The sequence below is a fragment of the Prionailurus bengalensis genome, chromosome C1 (assembly GCF_016509475.1).
Source record: "Prionailurus bengalensis isolate Pbe53 chromosome C1, Fcat_Pben_1.1_paternal_pri, whole genome shotgun sequence".
NCBI lineage: Eukaryota > Metazoa > Chordata > Mammalia > Carnivora > Felidae > Prionailurus > Prionailurus bengalensis.
This window is the reverse complement of record NC_057345.1, coordinates 166,956,279-166,979,935: the sequence shown is the minus strand read 5'-3', so window position 1 is coordinate 166,979,935 and position 23,657 is coordinate 166,956,279. Positions and strand designations below refer to the sequence as shown.

At 36.1% G+C, this 23,657-nt stretch overlaps 1 protein-coding gene across 9 annotated transcripts in view; it reads right to left on the bottom strand.

The window, feature by feature from the left end:
* Positions 1-19,635, bottom strand: part of RBM45 (RNA binding motif protein 45) — a 39,556-nt gene extending 19,921 nt beyond the window's left edge. The window contains exons 1-11 of one of the 9 annotated variants that reach the window (XR_006296873.1): positions 19,151-19,589; positions 14,679-14,801; positions 12,459-12,585; positions 10,238-10,360; positions 9,281-9,460; positions 6,731-6,860; positions 6,480-6,564; positions 6,107-6,270; positions 4,415-4,615; positions 1,984-2,029; positions 1,563-1,820 (exon numbers count right to left, since the gene is read on the bottom strand). Coding sequence is in view for 5 of the 9 variants with exons in the window: in XM_043577146.1 (XP_043433081.1) it covers positions 4,423-4,615; positions 6,107-6,270; positions 6,480-6,564; positions 6,731-6,860; positions 9,281-9,460; positions 10,238-10,360; positions 12,459-12,585; positions 14,679-14,801; positions 19,145-19,450 (1,431 nt within the window). In the remaining 4 variants the exon portion in view is untranslated. Of the gene's footprint in view, positions 1-1,562; positions 1,821-1,983; positions 2,030-4,414; positions 4,616-6,106; positions 6,271-6,479; positions 6,565-6,730; positions 6,861-9,280; positions 9,461-10,237; positions 10,361-12,458; positions 12,586-14,678; positions 14,802-19,144 lie in introns of those variants that run through there. The other 8 variants (XR_006296871.1, XM_043577148.1, XM_043577144.1 and 5 more) reach the window with 8 other exon arrangements.
* Positions 19,636-23,657: the final 4,022 nt, after the last annotated feature.

Genomic DNA, 23,657 nt, shown 5'->3' with positions numbered 1-23,657 from the left:
TGAGAGCTGAAAGAGCTGAATCACCTCAAAGATTCAGCTTCTTCTGTTTGACCCAGTGAAAAACCTAAAGACTAATAGGTGATTAATTGTAGGGAATCATATTTTGTCAATTATGAGGATTAACCAAAGATGCAATGGACTCAGGTATGACTTAAGAGAACTCCCTTCCTACTTTTACACTGTTTAGATTAACCAGCTGGCAGGAATATTTCTGGGAATATTCAAACATCACTTGAGTGGTAGAGACTGATATCTTGTAGGGCACCATTTGGTTCCAATCCATGAAAATGGAACTATGCGTGCAGTAAATGAGCTTAGGATGAATAAGTCTACTTGTTCATAATCAATCAACTCTCCTTACTTAGGTTTTTCATTTTGAATGAATGAGAATATTTGCTTCCTTTATAAAATGTGCCCTTTGGGGAGCCTGGGTGGCTCAGTTGGTTAAGCGACTAACTCTTGATTTCAGCTTAAGTCATGATCTCGCAGTCCTGAGATAGGAGCGCCGCATTGGACTCCAGGCTGGGTGTGGAGCCTCCTTAAGATTCTCTCTCCCTTTGTCCCTCCTGCATGTGCTCACACATACTCTCTCTCTCTCAAAATAAATAAATAAAAATATGCTCTTTGGTTCACAAAGATTCCATTCTCATTCAGTAAGCCCTGCCTGGGAAGAGGAGATTGGAAGTTTTATCTCAATTTACTAAAATTACCAATTCAAAAAAAGAACTTTCAACTTTTAAATGGAGAGATGTCAAACTATGCAAAACTCTATTACGCCCAGTGAACTTAATCTTTTATTATTTTTAGTTTAACTCAGAATGTGAAAGGCATGAGGAGGTACTTCAGTGGTTTTAATAACTGCATACCATTTATAATATCTTTTAAGATGCTGAGTTTCTGATTTAGATACACCTTTTTGATACACATCATTCACCTCAATAGCAGCTAAACATTTTCCTTGGATTTTCAAAATACAAGCATAGTAGGGTCTTAATCTTTAATCTTTTTTTGAAATGACTATTCTATCATAATCTGTTCTGAAATTACATGTCATATTTTTGCAGTGACCATTATATCTTGTATTTATAAAGGGAAAATGTCCACCCTCCCACAAGGCCACTGATATTTATTTAAACTTATCAACAACTTAAAACTTTTTTTAATCCCCGTTGCTCTATAATCTTAAAAGATCTTTACAAAATTACCAACAAATTTTGGTGTAACTATAAAATATAGTCTAAAATATTTCTAATAATGTATTTTGGCTCTTGACTTAAAGTGTAAGTAGCCAATCTGGATGTGTAGGTTGAGCAATTACCATATTTTATTGAATCTAAGATGCAACTGACTGAAGGAAGCACTTTTATTTTGCGTTCTGTTGAGAAATAAAAACAGGTTGTCAACTACAGTATGGCACATAATCGGTATTAAGATGTTTCCAATTTGAGAAGTGTAAAAATGTGAAAAAATGTGCATCTCAAAATCAATGAAATAGGTCATTTAGTAAAATTCTAAACACTGTTGTATTTTTTATTGTCTTCTTTCACATAAATAAGGCATGATTTAGTCAAGCAAAGAAAACTTTATTTCTGCTACACATAACAACATATTGCTCTAAGAAACAACTATTATATTAGTTTTAGCACTGACGTGTGGATTCAAAAATTCATGTCAACAATTCGTGCTCCCCAGACAAAACAATGTTGTGCACAGACTATCAGGTATATGAAAAAAAAAAGCTGTCAACTGTCCACAGGGAGTGCGTCCAGTCACATTTTCAGTCAGTCAGCTGAGGATTATGTCATTATTTAGTCTTTGTTCTGTAGAAAGAACACAACACAAGTATGAAAATCATCACCTGAAAGGAAACAGCTGTTGTATATAGTATTCCTATAATGTTAGGAATTTTCTGTATTTCAAAGTAACCAATGTTATCTGCTTACTTAATCATAGACGCCCCAAAATAAGCAAAACCAAACTTACTCAGAAGTATGATGTAAACAGGTACTGAATTTCTGGAGGGAAAATGCTGTGAATTAATATAAAATCAGGATGCTCTGAAATACTAAAATGTTTATTTTCCTCAAATAGAAAGAGAAACATATTTTGCACATCAAACCCAGCTCAGAATAGAACTCAATTACTTTCAAAATTGTACTCAGTTTTCCCTATTTTATAGGTGTAGCTCACCTAATCCTAGGCCTATTCTTCAGAGATAAAAGGAACCAACCTTTGAGTGGTGCTGGTGTCTTCTTGAAATTAAGGAAACAAACAAAAAAATGCTTCCCCCTCCCAAGAATTTCAATTTCAATTTTCATGTAAAACTTGGTAAACTTTCTCATTATTTTATTGAACCTTAAAATATGTACATTTACTTAATATACCAACAAAGGAGGAGAATCATTGGAGTCCACAGTAAATAGGAAATCTACAGCAAAAAGAAATTTTAAAACATTTAAAGCTAATATAGCTGATTATTTCCCACTATTTCCAGCTAACCTGACCCTACTTTATCTTTGCTCTGAATAGGTACAACAATTCAATAAAGGGAAAAAGGACAGATTTGTATTTTATGAAGAGTCATGCTGAAGTATATGCACTTCCTCTATAATGCAGGGAATGGAATAAAGGTACGCCACTTTTACAGGGAAAAACGTGGTATGATAAAGCTTCATTCCCATAGCACTGGATGCCCAGTCTGTATATTAAACTTTTAGTTTCTGACCATTTAGATGAGACAACATCTCAAAGATTTCACTGAAATCACCAATGCAACAGTTTTAGTTCATACTTGCAAAACATTATTTTTATAAAGACTTCTGCTGATTCATTTCTCTCACTAACCCTATTAAAAAAATCAGACTCAGGAAGGTGAAGAGGTCTGTCCAATCACAGTCAGGTATCAGAGTTAGAATTCCAAGCCAGATCTTCTGATTTTTAAGTATAATATTTTTATATTATATAAATAATCACCAGGAAAGGTTCATCCACAAGAGTAATTCATACAATTTCCCCATAATAAAAACATAGCATTATTGTACTTTTTTAAGGACAAAGATTCTTTGAATAAAATAATTGTTACCTACATATTAAAATATCCAAAGACACAAACACATTTTTGTGTGCTATTTTAGAAGACAGCTGGCTAACCAGAATTCAGGTCTTAACATTTTATTTGTAAACATAAAAAAACAGCTTTAAGAACTTGCTAAGTCATTTTCACTGGCATTTTAATATTTCTACATTGTATGGGGTAATGGGAATGAATTTTATAATTAGATAAAATATTTTAAGACATTTCTAAATTAGGATTATTCATAATGGGTCCAAATATTGCTAAATGCCTTCTAGGTAGGAGGAACTTATCACCTGACTTGCTCTATATTAGAAGGTCATCAGCACTAAGGCATGAGACAATCCATTCTGATACTTGCTAGTTGCCATAATTGGTCAGAAAGAAAACTGATGTAAAAAGAAATCTGCTTTCAAGTCAGTAACTTCAAAGTGAATCTAAAGTGCTTGCCAACTGCTATCATTTGACCAGCAGTGGACTTGGAAAGCTGGCGTATGTGGAAACAGGGAAACTGTCAGCTTCCCCTGAAACTCAGAATTCATTTCCAGAATAAAAAAGTGAAAGAGCTGAACATTTCTACTTTAAAGAATGTCTCCCTAAGCCATGGAGATGTGAGTTGAATTATCACAGAAAAAGAAATTTAAGTTTGATTCTGAAAACTAAAGAAAAAGGAATTCATATGGCTGTATGTACCATTATAATAGATAAAGAGTTTTTGGTAAATTGTCTGGGTTCTTTTTTTAATACAAATATGCATATGAGAATACTTTCTGAATGTGTAGTTTTAATGCACAAACTCACAAATTTAAGTCCACAAAAAACCAACATTTAAGTTCAAAAGTTCCAAAAACACGTATTATTTGATATTGCTTTTAAGGTATTACACTAGTGAGATGTCAAAACACTCTTTATAAAGGCTATTATAAATTAATTTGTAACTCAAGACATTAATCCCTCAACTTAAAAAATCTTTAGAACTATTTCAATTTTAAAAAGTTACATAAGCATATAGTTAAAAGTCTAATTCTTAACATCTAAGACATTCACAAACAAAAAAAGCCACTATTTAATTTTCTATATTGAAATCTGATTTTATTTTATAGAAGGCAAAAACATTCTCCCAGTAAACATCAAAAACATTTGTTTTAAGTTTACAAAATTCAGGTTTAAAAAATATATTGTGAAATTAACCTGTGCTGTGGTTTTATCAGCCAAGCTTTTTTAAATCACAAGGCTTTTAACCGATAGCTTCCAAATCCTTAAAAAGAAACTCTATATGTATTCCTCTGGCTATAATATTTAGCCGGTATGTTTTTAAAATTCAGAGTAAAAAGGGCTTACCTCAAGAATCAGTAAGTTCTCTGTCGTTTGTTAGATTCTTCCCTTGGGGAATCTGCCAACATAACTTTAAGTCTGACTCCATTAAGGATCTTTCCATGTAAAGTAGTAATGGCATCATTGGCGCTTATTCTATCTGCATACTTGGCATACCCCACATTTTTTCCTGACACAAGGTAAACTTCGATCAGGTTACCAAAACGACTGAAACAAAGTAAAAAAATCAACTGAAATTGGTAAAAATACAACTGCGTAGGTCCCAAAATTGGGGTCCATTCTGGACTCCTTTTCCATTCCTCTCCCCACACCCAATCTGCAAGCCAATCTTCCTTCTCAAGCACGTCCTCTATTAGTCAAGTTCTCTTCATTCTCACTCAGTTCCCCATCCTCATTCAGCCAGTCATGATCTTTTCCTTGGAATACTCAAACACGTTACTCCCTTGTTTCCCTGCACCCTGGGCTTGTCCCTCTTTAATCTATTCTCTACCCTGTCTTCCCAGTGATCTCTCTAAAATACAGATACAATCACTTCCTCCCCAAAATTCCCTTCCAGGGTAAGGACAAACTCCCTAACGTGGCTTGTGGGCCTTTCTTGACATGGGCCTTGTTCTCTCCTGCTTCACCCTCCCACACAGTCTCTCAAATTCCATATTCTAATGATCTCCTTTCACATTCTCTCTGTAGGAAGAACCATCCGAACGCCCTCCTTTCTTCTATAGCTAAGTTATTATTGTCTATCAGGTCTCCGTTACACCTTGCTTCTTTAAGAAGTCTTCTCACAGTCTTAAAAGTAGATGCTCCTCTCATGTATTTCATAGCCTGCACATTCCTTTTCACAACACTAACCTCACTAGGCTGTAACAATACCAACTTCAGTAGGCTGTAATATCCTACCTACTTGTCTGTGTCCTATATGAGATTAGCTCTCACAGGACAAGGACTATAATGTCTTACATAATACATTTTGTTTACACAATGTCTCTTGCACAAAGCATAGTGACCACCTGGCACAAAGGAGATGCTCAAGAAATAAACTACATGAATCAGTTAAATGAACTACTGATATTTTATGCAGCTGTTCAATGAGTTTCCTGGTGTTTTTTTTTAATTCACTAACATTGTTGTAAGGCAAACAGGAAAAAGACCAAAAAGAAAAAAGTTAAGATTCAAGGAGTTCTATTAAAAAAACAAAAATTAACAAGTGCCTTCCCTTTTTCTATATTTATTATATACTCTTCCTTACAATCAGGTAATTGTTTACTCAATATAATTCTTAAGGTTCCAAGAGAGTGTGGACAAAATAGAAGATGCTTAGTAAACTGTTCAGGTGAAATACTACTACAAAGGGAAAGATATGTAACAAGAATTTTAGAGGACAGGTCTATTTTTTACCAAGAAACAAATGATTTGTCCATTTTATGCATGCAACTTTTCAAAACAATACTGTATGTTTTATGTCTTTAAAAGAAAATCGGAAATTCTGTGTGGAGACTTAGGATATGTAAATAGTAGAGAAGGAAATCATCATATATTTTAAAAGGTCATATAAATAAGGAATTTTTCTAAACTGCAAAACAAATCATTTCTACCTGATTAAGTATTGGATATAGAAGTTTCAAGATTGTGAGAGGACTTAAATTACTAGTTTAAATAAATTATATTATAAAACGTAACTTTGTGGAATTGAAATCTTACCAGAAAATATCCTCTAATACATCTAAAGGTAAAGGATGAGGATTAAACACGATAAAAAGTCTTTCTTTCACAGGAGTTTCAGGAGGGGCCTTTTTTTTGCATGATGGAAGTACAACATCTGTCTGGATTTGAGGCAACTGTGATCCAGAATTTCCTCCAAATTGCTGTTGAAGAGTTAGATACAAAAACAAGAAAAAGAAAAACTGCACTTTAAGGATTTTAAAGCCAAGAGCTAAAAAGATATATATATCATGGCTCCTATATGATCTTTTACTACAGCTCTGAAAATTTTCTTTCATAGGTAACAAACAGAGGCCACATTTATTACATACCCTATTGATGTACTACAGAGGTTAAATTCTTACCTACTTACCAGAAATTGCTGCTGATTTGGGTTATTCCACACCATTGATGCAAGCTGTGCTGCTACCATCTGCGTTGCCATTTTTCTAAGGAGACTAAAGATAAGAACTGATAATTTACAGAAAACTAGAGATATTTAGTCTCTTACCCGTAACTTGTTTTGTGTGACTTCCTCACCCAAGAGGTCAACTGCTTTCTATTTTTATTCTTCAAGTCATATTATGTACACCCTGCTTTAGACTCTCCTGAGATGGTACTTACTCTGTTGCATTACTCCCATCATCAATGAAGGAAACACCTATCCGGTTCCCAGGAGGGTACTGAAATCCATGTAACTTGTATTTTGCATAAATAGCTGATGCTACATTAAAATACTGAACCACTCCATGACCTAAAACAAAGTAGAGAATCAGGAATTAAAAACAAAAAACAAAGAGAATACCTAAAGCCTGTGTTGCCATAAAAATGAAACAATATAGAAATACCCTAGTATCACACAACCAGTGAATACAGAATCAAATGGGTCAGAAAACAATGTTCTTACATATATAGATATACATATATATCTATATATATGTATATATATATGTATATATATATATGTATATATATATATGCAACAGCTGTGTTCCTACAAAGTCTAAACCAGATTTTGTTAACAATATAAACATGACATTTTAAGGAAAATGAAATTACTAGTGTAAGTTTTTTCCAACGAATTTAATTTTAGAATATTGGTGTTTCTTATATGACAGATACACCTAAAACCAAGCAGTTTTTCTTAAATATTTATTCTTTGAAATATACTTTGAAATTCTAAAATCTTCCCTATCATACTGAGCAGGAAATGAAACGAGGGGAATATATACTCTGATAAGAACATACAGTCATCTGGCTAGCTACAGTGGTAGAGAAAGGAAAAGTGGTATATATGAAAAACAAAAGGTAGGGAACAGAGGATCTTAGATTAGAAGTCACAGATTACACACTCTTTTTGAGAGCTTTCAGCTATGGAAACAGATTTTGATTCAGGAAGATGATGATGAAGGTGGGGGGTGGGTGTGGATAATTTTATACTGGAGTCCTTACATGGAGAGCCCAGGAGCTTATAACACAACCAAAAAAGTTTCCATAATATATTTACAATACAACCCACTTAGGGGGAAACACTGCTATAATTTAAGGGTCCTGTCTAAACCCAAGCATCCCAACATTTTAATGAAATTAAAACTCGGAAAGCAAATGAATATATAAAACCAATTCAGATAGAACTTTATATGATTCCTCTATCAATAAAAAAGTGTTCCAATGACACATGTATTTATTTATCAGACACATTCAACCAGAGAAACAATATAGAAAGTGAAGGAACAAATACATTTCAACATAACAGATAAAAGGGAAAGAAATACAGAACAAGTAAAATTACATATAACAACAAATGTGCCAGAAAACACAAAATGTGTGCACACAAAATAATGAGAATAAAAAAGAGGTTGAAGATGGTCCGAAGTAGGTTCAGATGCAGTCCTGCTAACAGACCAGGGCTGGGAAGAGTAATAGTGAGGATGTGTGAAGAGTGGCACTACTCCGCTCCAGGCCCGTTAGTCTATATGACCTAACACCTTCCCACTTATGCTCACACCCATGGCACCCTAAAAGCACTACATCAAGTGTATCTATAGGCCAGGAACAGATGCCAAGTATGACTTCTCTATACTCCCCTTACCTCAAATTCTTTAAAAGAAACTGACAAGCCCCTTAGACTTACTGAGTGCCTATTATGTGCCAAGACTTGCATTAGGTATTTTACATATAGTATTTCTAATTCTTATCTAACCCTGGTACTGATAGTATTAATAATCCCCTTTTACATATAAAGAAAGAAAGGCCCGGACAGGATAAGCAATTTGCCAAAGTCTCAGAGCTACGTGCCAGCACTGGGATTTCATTTGCACCTGAGTCAGATGCGAAATGGAATGCCAACCATTTTCCATTGTGCCACAATGACTCCATTTCTTAAAAGCCTTAAAAAACAAAAAACAAAAAAAACAAAAAAAACTTTAAAAATTACAAAGATGGTTAACATGAGATATTAGGTTTAACCGATTAAGTAACAAGTTCAAATGCCTGATAGTAGAGCCTTGCTTCAATTAAGACTGGGAAGATGTAGAGAGAGAAAGAGAGCAATTAGATACTTGAAATGAAGGGAAGGAGTTTTTTTGAGGTATAAGCTTAAGAAAAAGATTTAGGGATGAGAAGGAAACTTTAAGGGTTTTATAACTTTGTCTAGCATTAATCAGCAGTACAGAGACTCCATTTTGGCTGCACAAATGGAAACAGAGAATGCTCTATTTTATAAGCATTAAAATATATATATTTTTTTATTTTTTATTTTTTTAATGTTTATTTATTTTTGAGATAGAGAGAGACAGAGCATGAACGGGGGAGGGTCAGAGAGAGGGAGACACAGAATCGGAAACAGGCTCCAGGCTCTGAGCGGTCAGCACAGGGCCCGACGCGGGGTTCAAACTCACGGACCGCGAGATCATGACCTGAGCCGAAGTCGGCCGCTTAACCGACTGAGCCACCCAGGCGCCCCTAAAATATTTTTAAAAAATAAATGACTTTGTTTAAAGAAGCTATAATCCCAGGGGGTTATTTATTAAGGTATCGCTGTATTTGAAAATTTAAAGTGGAAAAAAGAAAACAAAATTGTCACACACAGAGTATCTGACATCAAAAGTGCCACTGGAGAAAAGACATTTTATCAAAACACAGTATATTTAAAAATAATAGACATTATTTTACCATAATTAGAATAAGGATCTCGTTGAACTTCACAGTATTCCAATCCTGGTACTATATCAAAAATACTGAAAAGCTGCTCTTCAGTGAAAGGAACTCTTGATACAACTGACAGGCGTTTGGAGATAGCTTCTTGGCCTCTGTTGTCATTCTTGTCAAAACTTGAAAATTCAGATTGTTGTTCTCCAACAACATAAAAAAAGTATATCTTTAAATTTCTATACAGTTGAGAATTCATTTAACATTTATGTACTAGAAAGTAAGATGCACTGTCATTGCACTGGAACTTGTCCATTGCATTGGACAAGGAACCGTGTTTTGTCATATGCTCCTGGTCATTAGCACTATCAGAAGGGACCAATGGTGAGGAAACAGAGAATTCTTCCCACTCCCCTGCCTTCAACACAGAAAGTTAAGTAGAAATGTGTAGTCTAACTTCACAGGAATAGGTTTAGTATGCAAAACTACAAAATATGGCAAGTGTTTCATCTAAAAGAAAGTTATGCCAAATAACATTTACAGGTCTTACTTTCATCAATTATTTCCCCCTTCATCTGGCTTCTACTTTTGTCATTCCTCTTCTTTCTCTAGCCCTAGTTTGAAAGCAGCAGTATCTTAGGGATAAAAATCTTAGGACTCATACTGAGGGGACAGAAGTAGATGTCTTTTATACTTTCTGGTTGGCTACACAGAGGCAGAAGCTCACTCAAAAAAGTGGCATGACATAGTTTAATATCTAGATACATAACTAACCACAGAAAACTACAATTGGAAATGTTAAATGAGTGTTACATATTAAGGACATGAGAAGTCATGACAAACTTCTCAAAAAAACCCTACTACATTAATTTTTATTCACTAAGTCAGATTTACAGACTAGTGATAAAAGAATATTTTATAAAATCCAAATCAGATTGCATATACTGCTTATACTATTAAAATAAAGAATAGCTTACTCACCGAATGGAAACATATTTACTCTAGGTTCATGTCCCAATGTTTCCTGCCTCATGTTATTATAATAGTCTTGTTCTGAGGATTCAGATGCTTTATTTTTAGGTTCAGCCAAGATTGCCCTAAAACCTGAAAAAAGAATCTATGATTTTCAAACTTCATAGCAAATTTAACATACCTGCAAATATACATTATTGCCAGTGCTTGACTTAGCTTTATAACTATAATTTCATAAAACAAAATCTATACAAAGGCCACCTGCACCAGACCTACTTCTTTGCTTTTTGGAAGATAGCAAAAAATAAATAGAGTGAGAACCCCAAATTATGGGTCAATGTAGACATGCAAAATCAGCAATTCTTTTTCATCCTTTCCAATCTCCCCCTACTACCAAGTAAAATCATCATTCATTCTCCCTGGGTCAACATTAAAATCCTAGAGGGCTTTTCACATTCAACATGTCAGCAAGATTCTTCCTTTAAAATGTATTTAGGAAATGTTATCTTTTATTCTAATTTCCCTGACTTTGTTTCTAAGTTAGATTCCCTTCAATTAATTACAACAACTCTTTAACTGGTCTGCCTATGGAGCAAAGGTTTTAAGTATGGATTCAAGGATGAGCTTCAAAAGGTGGGAAGGTTCCATGAGCCCTCTGAAACTTTAAACAAAATGCTTACATATGTGCACATGGGCATATTTCAAAGGAGAAGGTTTGTAGCTTCAACCATATTATTCAGTGGCTCTAAAAAGGATAAAACCAGCCACTTTGAATTCTTTCTCTGGAAATCCATCCTTGATACTATACTTAGATCAACTGTCCAGAAAGTTATTTTTCTCCTTTTAAAACAATCTACAACGGAATCCTAACATGGACTAAGCTTGAACTCTTCGTGATCTCCCATGTATGGTGCCAATGTACTTAACGTTGTCTCCTAATTTCTCAACAACATTATGTTTTATTCAGATTGGCTGCCTTCACAGCATTAAGCAAAGACATGTTTATTTCTATCTCTGGGCCTCTGCAAACACTGATCTCACCTTCTGTCCTGCCTAATTTATACCAAATGTAAATCTCACCTCTAGATGTGTTCTTGTGCTCTCAGTGCACTTGTTTTTCACCACTGATGGACCATAGCACACATTTTTGAACATTTCCTCATCTGGCAAATTTTTACTGAGTCTATTATAAATAGCAGTATCTTTGATAGAAATCTCAATAAATCTTTACTGAGGGCCTATAACTGTACTAGGTAGAAGGAGTAACAGAGACAGAAACATAAAACATACTCCCTACTTTCAAAGAGCCTTTTAAAAAATTCTCCTAATATTCTTTAACAATTTTTTACTAGTAGATCTTGGCTACCCAATATAGTTAAACTCCTTAAAAGCTATATATTCCCTCCGTACCTCTTTACTTAACATATTGCCAAGTATACCATAGGCACTCAATTAGTGCTGGCTGACTGAGAAATTTAGAAGGATCTGAGAGAAAATTTTGGTATATATCTTAGGCTTACCTAAGAATTCTAGTGATTAGCAATAATTCTTGAGTACATATAGATCTTCATAATATCCTAAAACCTAGAGTATTCATCATTTCTAAAGGTCAATATAACTAGAAGTATGACAACAAAGAATATTTTCCTTGGCTTCTTTAAAATTCTTATTCTTCATTATGTACACCAACAGCAAAAGATCCAATTAATGTCACTCTAGCTTGAAATTAACCTAATGTATATTTATTTACCTATATGAGCATATATAACACTAAACCCCATCCTTAACCTGTATGTTTATTGGTAAATTTAATTCTATTTAGGGTTTAGGTTAAATATGAACAAATTTTACAGAAAACTTGAGTTTTTTCAATATAAAGAAAAAAAAATTTTTTTGAGCTTGAAAGGGTAAGTCAATTTAATACTTAAAAATTTTAAATATTAAAATAAACCCCCAAACCTTAGAAGTAATAACCAAAATATGGTAACAGTATTTTCACTTATTAAGTTAATGTAGTTGCCCATATTTTTCTTCAAGATGGCGCCTCAACAAAAGCTTAATCACAGCCCTCAAATACTTTTCATCCCAGGTATATATATATTTAAACTCCCATTGCTAAGATTAAATTAGCAGGTATGGTTATTAGCAAAAACCAGTATTAGATTCCATTATTTAGAATAATTAAAAGTTTTAAGAAAGTCTTCAACATGTTAAATGAACACATCCTTACTTCGATCACAGTTTTCTATTGCTTGGGCAGCTTGTGATGGTTTTAAGTATCGAACGTAGCCCAAACCTTTACTTTCTCCAGTTACTTTATTCTTAATAATGCTGCAGTATTCGATATCTCCATACACCTATGAGAGTTAAAAGAAACGATCTTAGAGGAGTCAAAATCAGTAACTGTGAACAGATTATTTCACAACTTAAAATTTGTTTATTTGCACCCTTTATTTGCAAAACTAGAAATAAGAATTAGAATATATAGCCATTTTTAATAATAGAATCAAAATGTCACAAACTAATGAGGCACTAGAAAAAAACCATAATAATGATATAAGCAAATAACATAATCAAAATCATGATGATTTTCATTTTCATTTTCTGAGCATTTGCTTTACATATATTTCCTTACTGTTAAAACAATCCTTCAAGGTGTGTGTGTGTGTGTGTGTATAATATATAAGTTATTTCACAGACAAGGAAACTGGGTCTTAGAGAGGAAATCAAATAACTTGTCTAAGTCATGGAGGGAGAATAAGAATGTGTACATGGTTTGGAAAGCTCCAAAGTCTTAGTGGTGATTACAAGCTGGAATCGAACCTTCCATATTCGAACCTGGCTCAGTCCCTTATTAACTGGGCAGTTTATTTATCCTCTCCGAGCCTGTCTCCTTATCTGTAAAATGGGGCTAATAGCTATACCTACTTCATAGGGTTATTTTAAGAGTTAAATGAATAGACCTAAAGTGCTTATATAGAGTTTGGGACACGCTAAACATTAGTTATAGTTATAGTCGTCTGCCTTCTAACAGGAATAACTGTGTATTCTTTTGAAGAGAAGCCTCACAAAATATATAACTAAAACACACAGGTTTACTCAGTCAATTCTCCACATGAAAAATATGGGTAAAAGTTTATTTTTAATGTTGGGAGAAATATGGGATATAAATTCTTAGGGCTTATTTTTTTTTAATAGTTATTGAGAGAGAAAGAAGTACATGAACAGGGGAGGGGCAGAGACAATTTCAATCCTAAACAGGCTCTGCACTGTCAGCAGAGAGCCCCAGGCAGGGTTTGAATACCACCAACCATGAGATCATGACCTGAGGCTAAATCAAGAGCAGGATGCTTAAGCAACTGAGCCACTCAGGTGCCCCGTTAGTGTTTATTATTTATTTCATAAAATTCTCATGCACCCAATTAGCAACTTAATTATTGTACATTTGGATAAAAATGTCATATTTGTTTGCTCAGAAAAAGATAAGAATTTATAAATATATAAGGTAACAACTTTTTTCTTACTTTTGGAGGAAGTATGGACTATGTATTTTTGGTATTTGTTATTTTTGAGGTATTTTATTCAACTCTCAATTGAATTTTCAGAGAGAGAAAGTCTGAAAATTACTTTTGACTATTTTCTTTCTTATTTGTTGCCCACCTAATTCATAGTATTGGGAAAATTAGTAGATAATGGATAGAAAGTTACAACTCATAACAATTTGAGAATTGCTTTTTAGTAATTTTTAGTGAAAGTATATCATTGCATAAAAAAGTCATTGGCTATAAAGAGATTTAAAATGATCTTCAAATTTCACTATCAGTCATTACCATAGCTCTTGCTATAGATATAGTTCAGAGCTGTAGATTTTTTCTTTAAATATAAGTCCTTAACTTTAGAACAAAAATTCTGTAAAGGATGAGCCTTTCTGTGAATAAGTACAAGATCAACATGCCATAGGCTTTGTATATAAATAGATAATATAGTTCACACACTTAGGCTTGCTTCATTTACCTCTACATGAAAGCAACAGAGTGGTGAGAGGGTGCTTTGAAATTGTAAAGACCAAGAGCAGGTTCTGGATTCAGACTGCCTGAGTTTAAATCTTGGTCCACCACCTACTATGTATGTGACCTAATTTAAAATTCTGGGCTTTAGACTTCATTTTCCTGAATCTGGCAGAAAATATCATCATTATGTTTCTTATATGGCAGAAAACATCATCATTAATATGTTTTTCACCATTTTCATGTTTTTTAAAAAGTTAGTTTATTCTAGGTTTACTATTTTAAAACTAGATTGAAATAGACGACTTAGAAACAATTATTTAATTCACCACCACCACCAACCTAATGATCTAACTCGAACAACACTTAAGATTTAGTAACCATACAACCGATTTAGGATTGTAAATTATCATAGATGCTAGCTGATTAAAAAACATAAGTACCTTAAATTTTTCCCGCAAATCTTCTTCTGTGTAGGACTTTGGTATCATGACAAATATTCTTGTAAGTTCTTCATCTTCAACATCTCGGTGACTTCCAGATGATCTGGACTGAGCAATGAAAACCTAAGCAACAAACATAATCCAAAAATAATGTGAAAAATCAGTTAATTGTTTTCCTATTCCTTAAGTACATTTACTTCATTATTAGTATGAGATGCATGTTAGGTTAAACACAATGTAATAGGGTCTTATCAAAAAGTTTTTTTAAAGCAATTTTTACTACAATGACTTTTTATATGAGATAATAACAATCTCTGCACTGTTTTTCCAAATCTATATCTATTATCTATATAGATATATAGGTATTTTTTTTAATGTTTATTTTATTTTATTTTTTTTTATAAATTTTTTTTTTCAATGTTTATTTATTTTTGGGACAGAGAGAGACAGAGCATGAACGGGGGAGGGGCAGAGAGAGAGGGAGACACAGAATCGGAAACAGGCTCCAGGCTCTGAGCCGTCAGCCCACAGCCCGACGCGGGGCTCGAACTCACGGACCGCGAGATCGTGACCTGGCTGAAGTCGGACGCTTAACCGACTGTGCCACCCAGGCGCCCCATTTAATGTTTATTTTTGAGAGAGACAGAGACAGAGTGTGAGCAGGGGAGGGGCACAGAGAGAGGGAGACACAGAATCCAAAGCAGGCTCCAGGCTCTGAGCTGTCAGCACAGAGCCTGATGCAGGGCTTGAACCCACAAACCGCGAGATCATGACCTGAGCCGAAGTCGGATGCTTAACCAACTGAGCCACCTAGGCGCCCCCCCAAATACATTTTTACTTTTGCATTTTTGTTTACCAAGGGCAAGCCAGTGCACTGAAAACGAATAAGTACTCTGCAGCTGCTGGGTACAGCGTTCAATAGATGTCAGTTTCATGGCTGATTAACAGTGTTATTAAAATATTCCTTATCTTTGCAAATTTTGTCTAGTTGTTCTATCAGATACTAAGAAAGGAGTTTAAATACCTGATTGTGAATTTATCTTTCTCCTTCAGGTTCTACCAATCATGCTTCACGTATTTTGAAGCTGTATTATTGGCTGCATAAACATTTGGGATTGTTATGTACTTTTTGATTGATATTTTTATTCCTATGAAATTACCCTATCTGTTAATACTCCTTGTGTTGATGACCATTTTGTACAACATCACACCAGCTTTTCTTATCCTTTTACTTTCAACTGCTTTGTATCCCTTGTACATAATATTTAGCTTTTTTTTTTTTTTTTTTTTTACAAATCCTGATAATCTCCGCCTTTTAATTGGCATGTCTAGTCTACTAATATTTAATGTAATATTGACACAGTTGGGTTTAAGTCTAGGATGTCATATTTTTGTTTTCTTTCTAATATGTACCTTTAAGAAAAGGTAACATAACCATAATTACTGGATCGTCTCAGTGACCACCCAAATGATTTATGTAAGTAAGAAAATGCACAGCACTACCTGAGGCTCCATTTTCTACTGTTAGCATTTTCTACTATTTAGTTTTACTGAAAACATCATCTGTGACATTGGACTACTTAGATTATCATTACTTGGATTATGACATTAGATTATTACTTTATAATATAAATTGTTTTGGTTTTATATTGTTCTAGAGGAATCTTAAAATCTCTAACTAGGATTGTGGATTTTTTTATAGAGCCATAAGGATAAGAACTTTAATGGCTAGGTTTGTTTTTTATAATTTGAAGACATGTAATAAAATTAATATAAATCACCACAAGCCCTTAAGGCTTCTTTTTTCTTCTACTTTAAAGGGGGAGCTGTATACCATTTGAGTATGAGAAAACCTGAACTTATGGATTTCTAGAGTAGGAGGCAGCAACCAAAAGGATAGAAAACCTATAAAGCCAGGGGATTTTAGAAGTACTAAAACATAAAGTCATTATGTTCGCTTGGAAAACAGCTGTCATAGAGGTGTAGGGCCTTGTTTACAAGATATAGCTGGAGACATATTCCTATGTCTCCTAACAGAGTCCACTGTTACTCCTTCAATAAACTTACACTACCTGCCAAACAGTGTATGAGGTATTAGTAATAGAATATTGAGTAATACAGAAATGACCCACTAGAAAGTCTAGTGGATGTATCGGTAATGGATGATCAATAGAAAAATAAAATAGGAAACATTTAAGAATATGGGAAGACACTGGGGGGCAAAAAGAATCTCAAGTAAGATTTGAGGTTGTAGGTGTCATCAAATCACAAATTTCTAAATTTTAGAAGACCGGAGTGTTTCAAATTTCCAATAAGGCAAGCAGTGTCTGAGCAGAACACATGTATAATAATTAGCCACCTAATGGATGATTTCTCCTGAGATTTATGTTCAGACTACAGGCTCTAAAGAGGCATTCATGAAAAGCTAGAAAACAAGACTTTTCTACATTTTAGGTTTACCCCTTTCCTCCAGGTAATGTAGCTGGTCACAAAATAATTCTTACCTAGTCAATCTTTTCTGGCTCTAGGCCTATAATTTTATTTGTCTCATAGATACTACGGAACTTTGCGAAAGCAAACTACATGAGAAAAGTTGAAGCTGTGTTAATTTAACTGGAAATACTAAAAACAATAACCACAGTAACAACAAACAAACAAAAAAACTACATTCTAGTGGAAGACAGACAGAGCTGAACCTGCTGAAGAATGAACTTGGTCTAGCTAGGCCCTGTAGTCTAACAATCCTCTGTCTGAAACTGAGTGGACCAAAATGTGAAAAACAGAACTTCAACTTTATTTTGGGGAATAACTTTTCTGTGATTAAAAAGGAGGGTCCCAGTATTGGGGCTTTTACTTCTCTTGTAGGAATTTAATCAAGGAAAGGGGATTCTATAGGTTTCAGATCTGGAGCATTTTTTTGGGTTACCAACAGATCTCTGTGGTTATATTCAGAAAGTATAAAAACCTTCTCTGTTAATTTAATTGGAAGGAGATAAAAATTAAATCAATCTAGGGAATCAACAAACCACAGCTTACTCTTTTTCAATAGCTCATGATCTAGGAATTGTTTTTACATTTTTAAAGGGCTGTTAAAAAGAAAGAAAATATGTGACAGAGACGGTATGTGGTTCACAAAGCCTAAAATATTTACTATTTGTCCTTTTACAGAAAAAGTTTGTCAGCCACTGATCTAGTATATGCGGCGGCCTTACAATTCATCTTATTGATGATCTGTTCTGCTCCATTTCAGAAGGTTGGGGATGGAAGTAAAGGGCATGTCTATGGTCTACTGTGTTGTTGGTATATTCCTATGTTCCTTCTCTTTTGTGGATGGAGGCATAGGGAAGACCTCCAGAGACTAAACTCTCTCTCCGTCTTTCATTTATAAAAGTCAGTATTAGTAGTATTCTTATCAGTTCTCTGTTGTTAAGTGGAAAAAAAGCAAGAAGGAAAAAGTTGAGGGAAAAGAATTTTGTGGAAGGCTCCAACAGAGTTACATATACAGCAACTATTTCTACACGACGGGCGGGGGTACAGTTTAAGCAACTGTCAGGTCCTCAGGACTGGGTCCTGAACACAATCCACAGCCAGTAAGGAAGGACATTTTGGCTACTAATGACCACCAAGATCTATGCGCGGGGTCTACCATGTGACGAGCACTGTGCTAAAAGCATAGGTTAAAACGAATAACCGTCAAAATCACCCTTCCTGCCACGTGTCAGTTGTTACTTTTACACAAGTCTGGAAACTCAATATAAGGACCTCCAGGGTGAACTATGAGTACGCAAAGAAACAATAATAGCACAACTACACTACCATCACAATGATTTGGCTCTTCTTAAGGCAGTTTATTTTGGGTTGCTTTCAAAGAAAAGTGGCAGAAACAAAACGTTTGCCAATTATAGTTTCGCAAAGAGGGCTTAATTAAAATGATTTTAAAAATCACAACGGTGTGACAAATCTACAACAGCAGCGGTCTGAGTCACCTCCACTCAAATATTATATACATGCATACTTTCGTGTGGCACTGGGAAAGCGCCCAACACCAGAGAGGCCACACTTAACGTATGTTTATCAAGTTGCTAAGCTCCGTACCACCCTGAGGAAAAGCAAACTATTTTCATACATGGTAAACGGGGTTATGAGAGAGGAGGGCCAGAGGTGGGTCGTGGAAGCCAGAGCTCTGGACTAGAGATGGCGGGAGTAGGGGAGAGGCTCAGTCACTATAGCTCCGCGGCCCAAGTCGGGGCCGACATTCTTGCCGCACCTCAGGGCTGCCTCGCGGGCCGGGCGGCCCGAGAAACCCTGTGCGCAACACCATCCGCCCCTCCTCCCGCCCCCGGAATGCCAGGCGCCGCCCACTCCGCTCCAGGGAGCGGATGTACTACCTCGACCCCACCTGACACAGCTTCGGGTGCAGGAAGGCCCATCCCCTCCCGCTCCCGCGGGCATCCCAACCCGGGCACCTGCACCTTGATGGGCTTGGTGTCGTTGGGGCTGAGGCACTGGCCGTGCATCTCCTCCATGGCCCTGCAGGCCTGCGAGCTACGGGCAAACTTGACGAAGGCGATGCCCTTGGACTCCTTGGTGTGCTTGTCCCGCACCACCCAGATGTCCTGGATCTCGCCGAAGGGCGAGAAGCGCTCCCTCAGCACCGACTCGGGCGTGTACTTGCTGATCACCAGGAAGATGCGGCTGTTGGGGGGCTCGTCCAGGCTATCCACGCCCGGGCGGAACCCTCCGCCGCTCGCACAGCTGCCTGCTTCGTCCATGGTGTTCCAGCCCGGCGCGGGAGGCAGGCCCGGGTCCCCTTCAGTTCTTGTCTTCTCAGGCGCGCCAGCCACCACCGTGGTCGCACACCCAGCCGTTGCGCGTCCAGGGCTCCGCTTCCGGAAGACGCAAGGGTCTCGCGCCGGCCGCTGTGCGGCCGCGCAGAGTGCCAGCTTCCGGGGAACGGCCTCCAGCGCCCCCTAGCGGCTCGGGGTGGGGTAGGCCGACCCAGTCAGTCTAGCAGTCCGCTGAAACAAACGCCGGGTGTGCAATCCTCATTCTCTGTGGCCAGAACAGGCCCGTCTGGCGCACAGCCTTCCCAACCCGAGCCCAAGCATTCTTCCTCTAAAACTTGCCATCTTGGTCATAAACTCAATAGAGGACCACTCTAGGATAAAGTTAAAAACCATATAGTCTCAGAGCTAAAAAGAACCTTTGAGATCATCCAATTCCAGCCTCATTTGTTGAGAAAATTGAGATGAGGAAATTGAGGCCCTTGGAATGCCAGAGACTATATAGAGATACAAATAACAGAGCCCAAACCAGAATCTATCTGCTGATCTGCTCGACTCCCACAAACCTTGGGGATTTGAGGGCTGAAAAGGTGGACTGTTCAACTATAGCACTAGGAAAAGTCTTAATGGCAAACAAAGTGGGAATGCATACTGACTTCTAAGACTTCTTGTTGAAGGGACTTGACAAGAGGTCATCGGAAAGCTAGAAGAAATTCGGGAACAAGATCAGGATTTCGTAGTGGAGTTGGAATGAAGTAAAAAGAATGAACCAGAGGTGGTCCAGGAGCAGACCTCTTTGAATGTTCAAGAATGAAAAATAATGTTCAAGAATGAAAAATGCTTTTGCCACTGAATTGTGAATATGAGTTACTTCATATTTCCAACTTCAGTTCCTCAATTGCAAGTAGAAATAATATTACCTACTACATGGGGTTGTTGTTAACCTTAGTTAATTTATCCATTTATTTAAACACCGAATGTTTTTTGACTGTCTACTATGTGTTGGGCACTGTGCTATACTCAAGTGATATAATATTAAAATGATCACTCTTCTTCCTTTATGAAGTTTACAGATTGGTCTTGTATAGTTAGGATTTTATAGTTAGGGATAAAATGAGATAATAAAGTTTTTTGTTCCTTTTGACTAGCGTTTCCACTTCCCCACTCTTGATATTGTATACTTGTATGATAGCAATTAAGAGTCAGGGATTGTGGGTTCTTACTCTAGCTTTAGCACAAGATTATGACAATTTCTCCTTGTGTTACATCTTGTGTCTTTAAAATGGGGACTTTTGGGGCGCCTGGGTGGCGCAGTCGGTTAAGCGTCCGACTTCAGCCAGGTCACGATCTCGCGGTCCGTGAGTTCGAGCCCCGCGTCGGGCTGTGGGCTGATGGCTCAGAGCCTGGAGTCTGTTTCCGGTTCTGTGTCTCCCTCTCTCTCTGCCCCTCCCCCGTTCATGCTCTGTCTCTCTCTGTCCCAAAAATAAATAAAAACGTTGAAAAAAAAAAAAACTTTAAAATGGGGACTTTGTTTACCCAGGAGCTTAGTAAGCAAAGGAAGTCTCTTGTTTTAACTTTCCACGTCTCTTTATCTTACCCAGACCAATCAAAGTGAATGAAAACAATGTAGTAATGTTAATAATAGATGAATCTGCAGATTCTAGCAAAGCTATTTGCACACCAGTGCCATCTAGTGGAAAATGTATAATTTTTTTGAACTGCATTGACTGGGCAATTTTTATTCTTTGTAATACAAATAACAGAGTAATTTGTAATACAAATTACTGATTGATATCCTGAAAATTTGAAGCTGATAATTAGAGTAGTTCATTTTTTTCTTAAAGAAGAGATAAAAGATTGCATAAAACAAAACCAGGAACAGAAATATTGGGAAATGCTAAGAAAGCAAAATTTCTTTATCACTCAATCAAATGAAATACCACATATGTAAGCAAAATAAGAAATTTACTTTCTTTATTTTTTTAAATTTAAGTTTGATTTTTTTTAGTAATCTCTGCACCCAGCATGGGGCTCAAACCGATGACCCCTAAATCAAGGGTCACATGCACTTCTGAACAAGCCAGCCAGGTGTCCTGAAATTTAGTTTCTTTATGTCTTATCATTTTAAGCAGCTTCCTTGAGATATAATTCATACATCATACAATTCACCCATTTAAAATGTTCAATTAAATGGTTTTTAGTATGTTCACAGCATTGTGCAACCATCACCACAATCAACCGTAGATGTTTTTTATCACTCAACAATAACAGTTTTGCCGTATTTCAAGTCATATAAAATCATATTTGAACATGAGTCACGTGTAGCTAAAACAACTAAAATTCTGAGGTTTGAAAGAATGATTATTAATGGGTATAATTTTAGAGAAAAGATGTGCTGTGTATTTGCAGATTAAATTTTTCAAGTCTTTAGGGGCACCTGGGTGACTCAGTTGGTTAAGCATTTGACTTTGGCTCAGGTCATGATCTCATGGTTTGTGGGTTCTAACCTGGTATTGGGCTCTGTGCTGACAGTACGGAGCCTGGAGCCTGCTTCAGATTCTGTGTCTCCCTCTCTTTCTTCCCCTTCCTGGCTCACACTCAGTCTCTCTCTCTCAAAAAATAAACATTAAAAAAATTTTAAATTTTCAAGGCTTTAAAACATGTAACCTTTAATGCACAATTATTAGAATGATAAACATTTATGTTTATCTCACATGAAATCCAGTTTTCCCCTAAGTTTTTCTTCCAAAATTCTTATACATTTCTTTTTTTAAAAAACGAGAGATGATATTGTAACTTACTTTTGAAATGCAAGGAGAAAATAGTAAATTCTTGTCGTTGTTTTCCAAAATTTCTAAAACTGTGATATAATTACAATATTTACTGATTATCAATATTAGTCTTCATACATTATATAAGTAAAAATGTTTTGCCTTATTTGAAATTTTTAAATAGGTTTTATCACTGATATTTATTGGTGATAAAGGTCCAGAGTCTCCATTTTTTCCCAGCTGTAAGGCTACTGTCTACTGATAGTGTATTCATGCACCTAGCCTGTATGTGGTAGGTACTTGAGAAATGGTATACTCCTTCTTTTTCTTGAGTTTGTGTGTCTTTGTTTGAGTTTGAGAATAATATGTAACACCTGATAGTCCCTCCTCCCCTGCTGTAGACCTGGTCCTTTTCATTCAACTTGATGACCTACATCTTTTTTTTTTTTTTTTTAACGTTTATTTATTTTTTTGGGACAGAGAGAGACAGAGCATGAACGGGGGAGGGGCAGAGAGAGGGAGACACAGAATCGGAAACAGGCTCCAGGCTCTGAGCCATCAGCCCAGAGCCCGACGCGGGGCTCGAACTCACGGACCGGGAGATCGTGACCTGGCTGAAGTCGGACGCTTAACCGACTGCGCCCCGACCTACATCTTTTAAATATCTTGATTGTAGAACAGACTCATAGGTACCACTTAGAATAGTTTCATTCAACCATCTGGTAATTGCAGCTATTTAAATTAAAATAAAAATCCATTGAGTTAATTAAATTAACTATAATTTAAATAATAAAAAGTCAGTTACTCAGTTGCATTAGCCATACTTGAAGTGCTCAAAGCTGCTTGTGGCTAGTGGACGGTGCCCACACAGAACACTTTAATCGTGGCAGAAAGGTGTATTGTACAGAGTTCTGAAGAATAAGACTGTGGGTAAACCTCCCACTTATCTAATACACAGAATTTTCACTATTACAAGTATTTTGATTGTTGAACAAATTAAAAATTATTTTTATATTCCTATTTCTCTGTCTCCTTACCACTCATGTCTCACAGACGTAATTGCATAACCACAGGTAAGCTTCTTTCCCTTCTCACATTTTCGTAAATACAATACGTATTTCGCAATTTCGTAATTACAATACGTAAATACACCTTTCTGCCTTCAATACCCTCGTCATCTTGTAGCTTTTTCAGTCCTTCCTTCCATATTTCCCTTCCTGGTCCCTTCATTTCTCATTCTCTCTGTTTCTATTCATACTTTGTTCCGCATTTTTGGCAATTAGCAAAGAACTTGCAACTTTGCTGTCAGTTCTTATATTATTGTATTTTTTAAAATGTAGCTCATTTATTTAACTTAAAAATATTTTTTTAATGTTTATTTATTTTTGAGAGAGAGAGAGAGTGCAAGCAGAGAGGGACAGAGA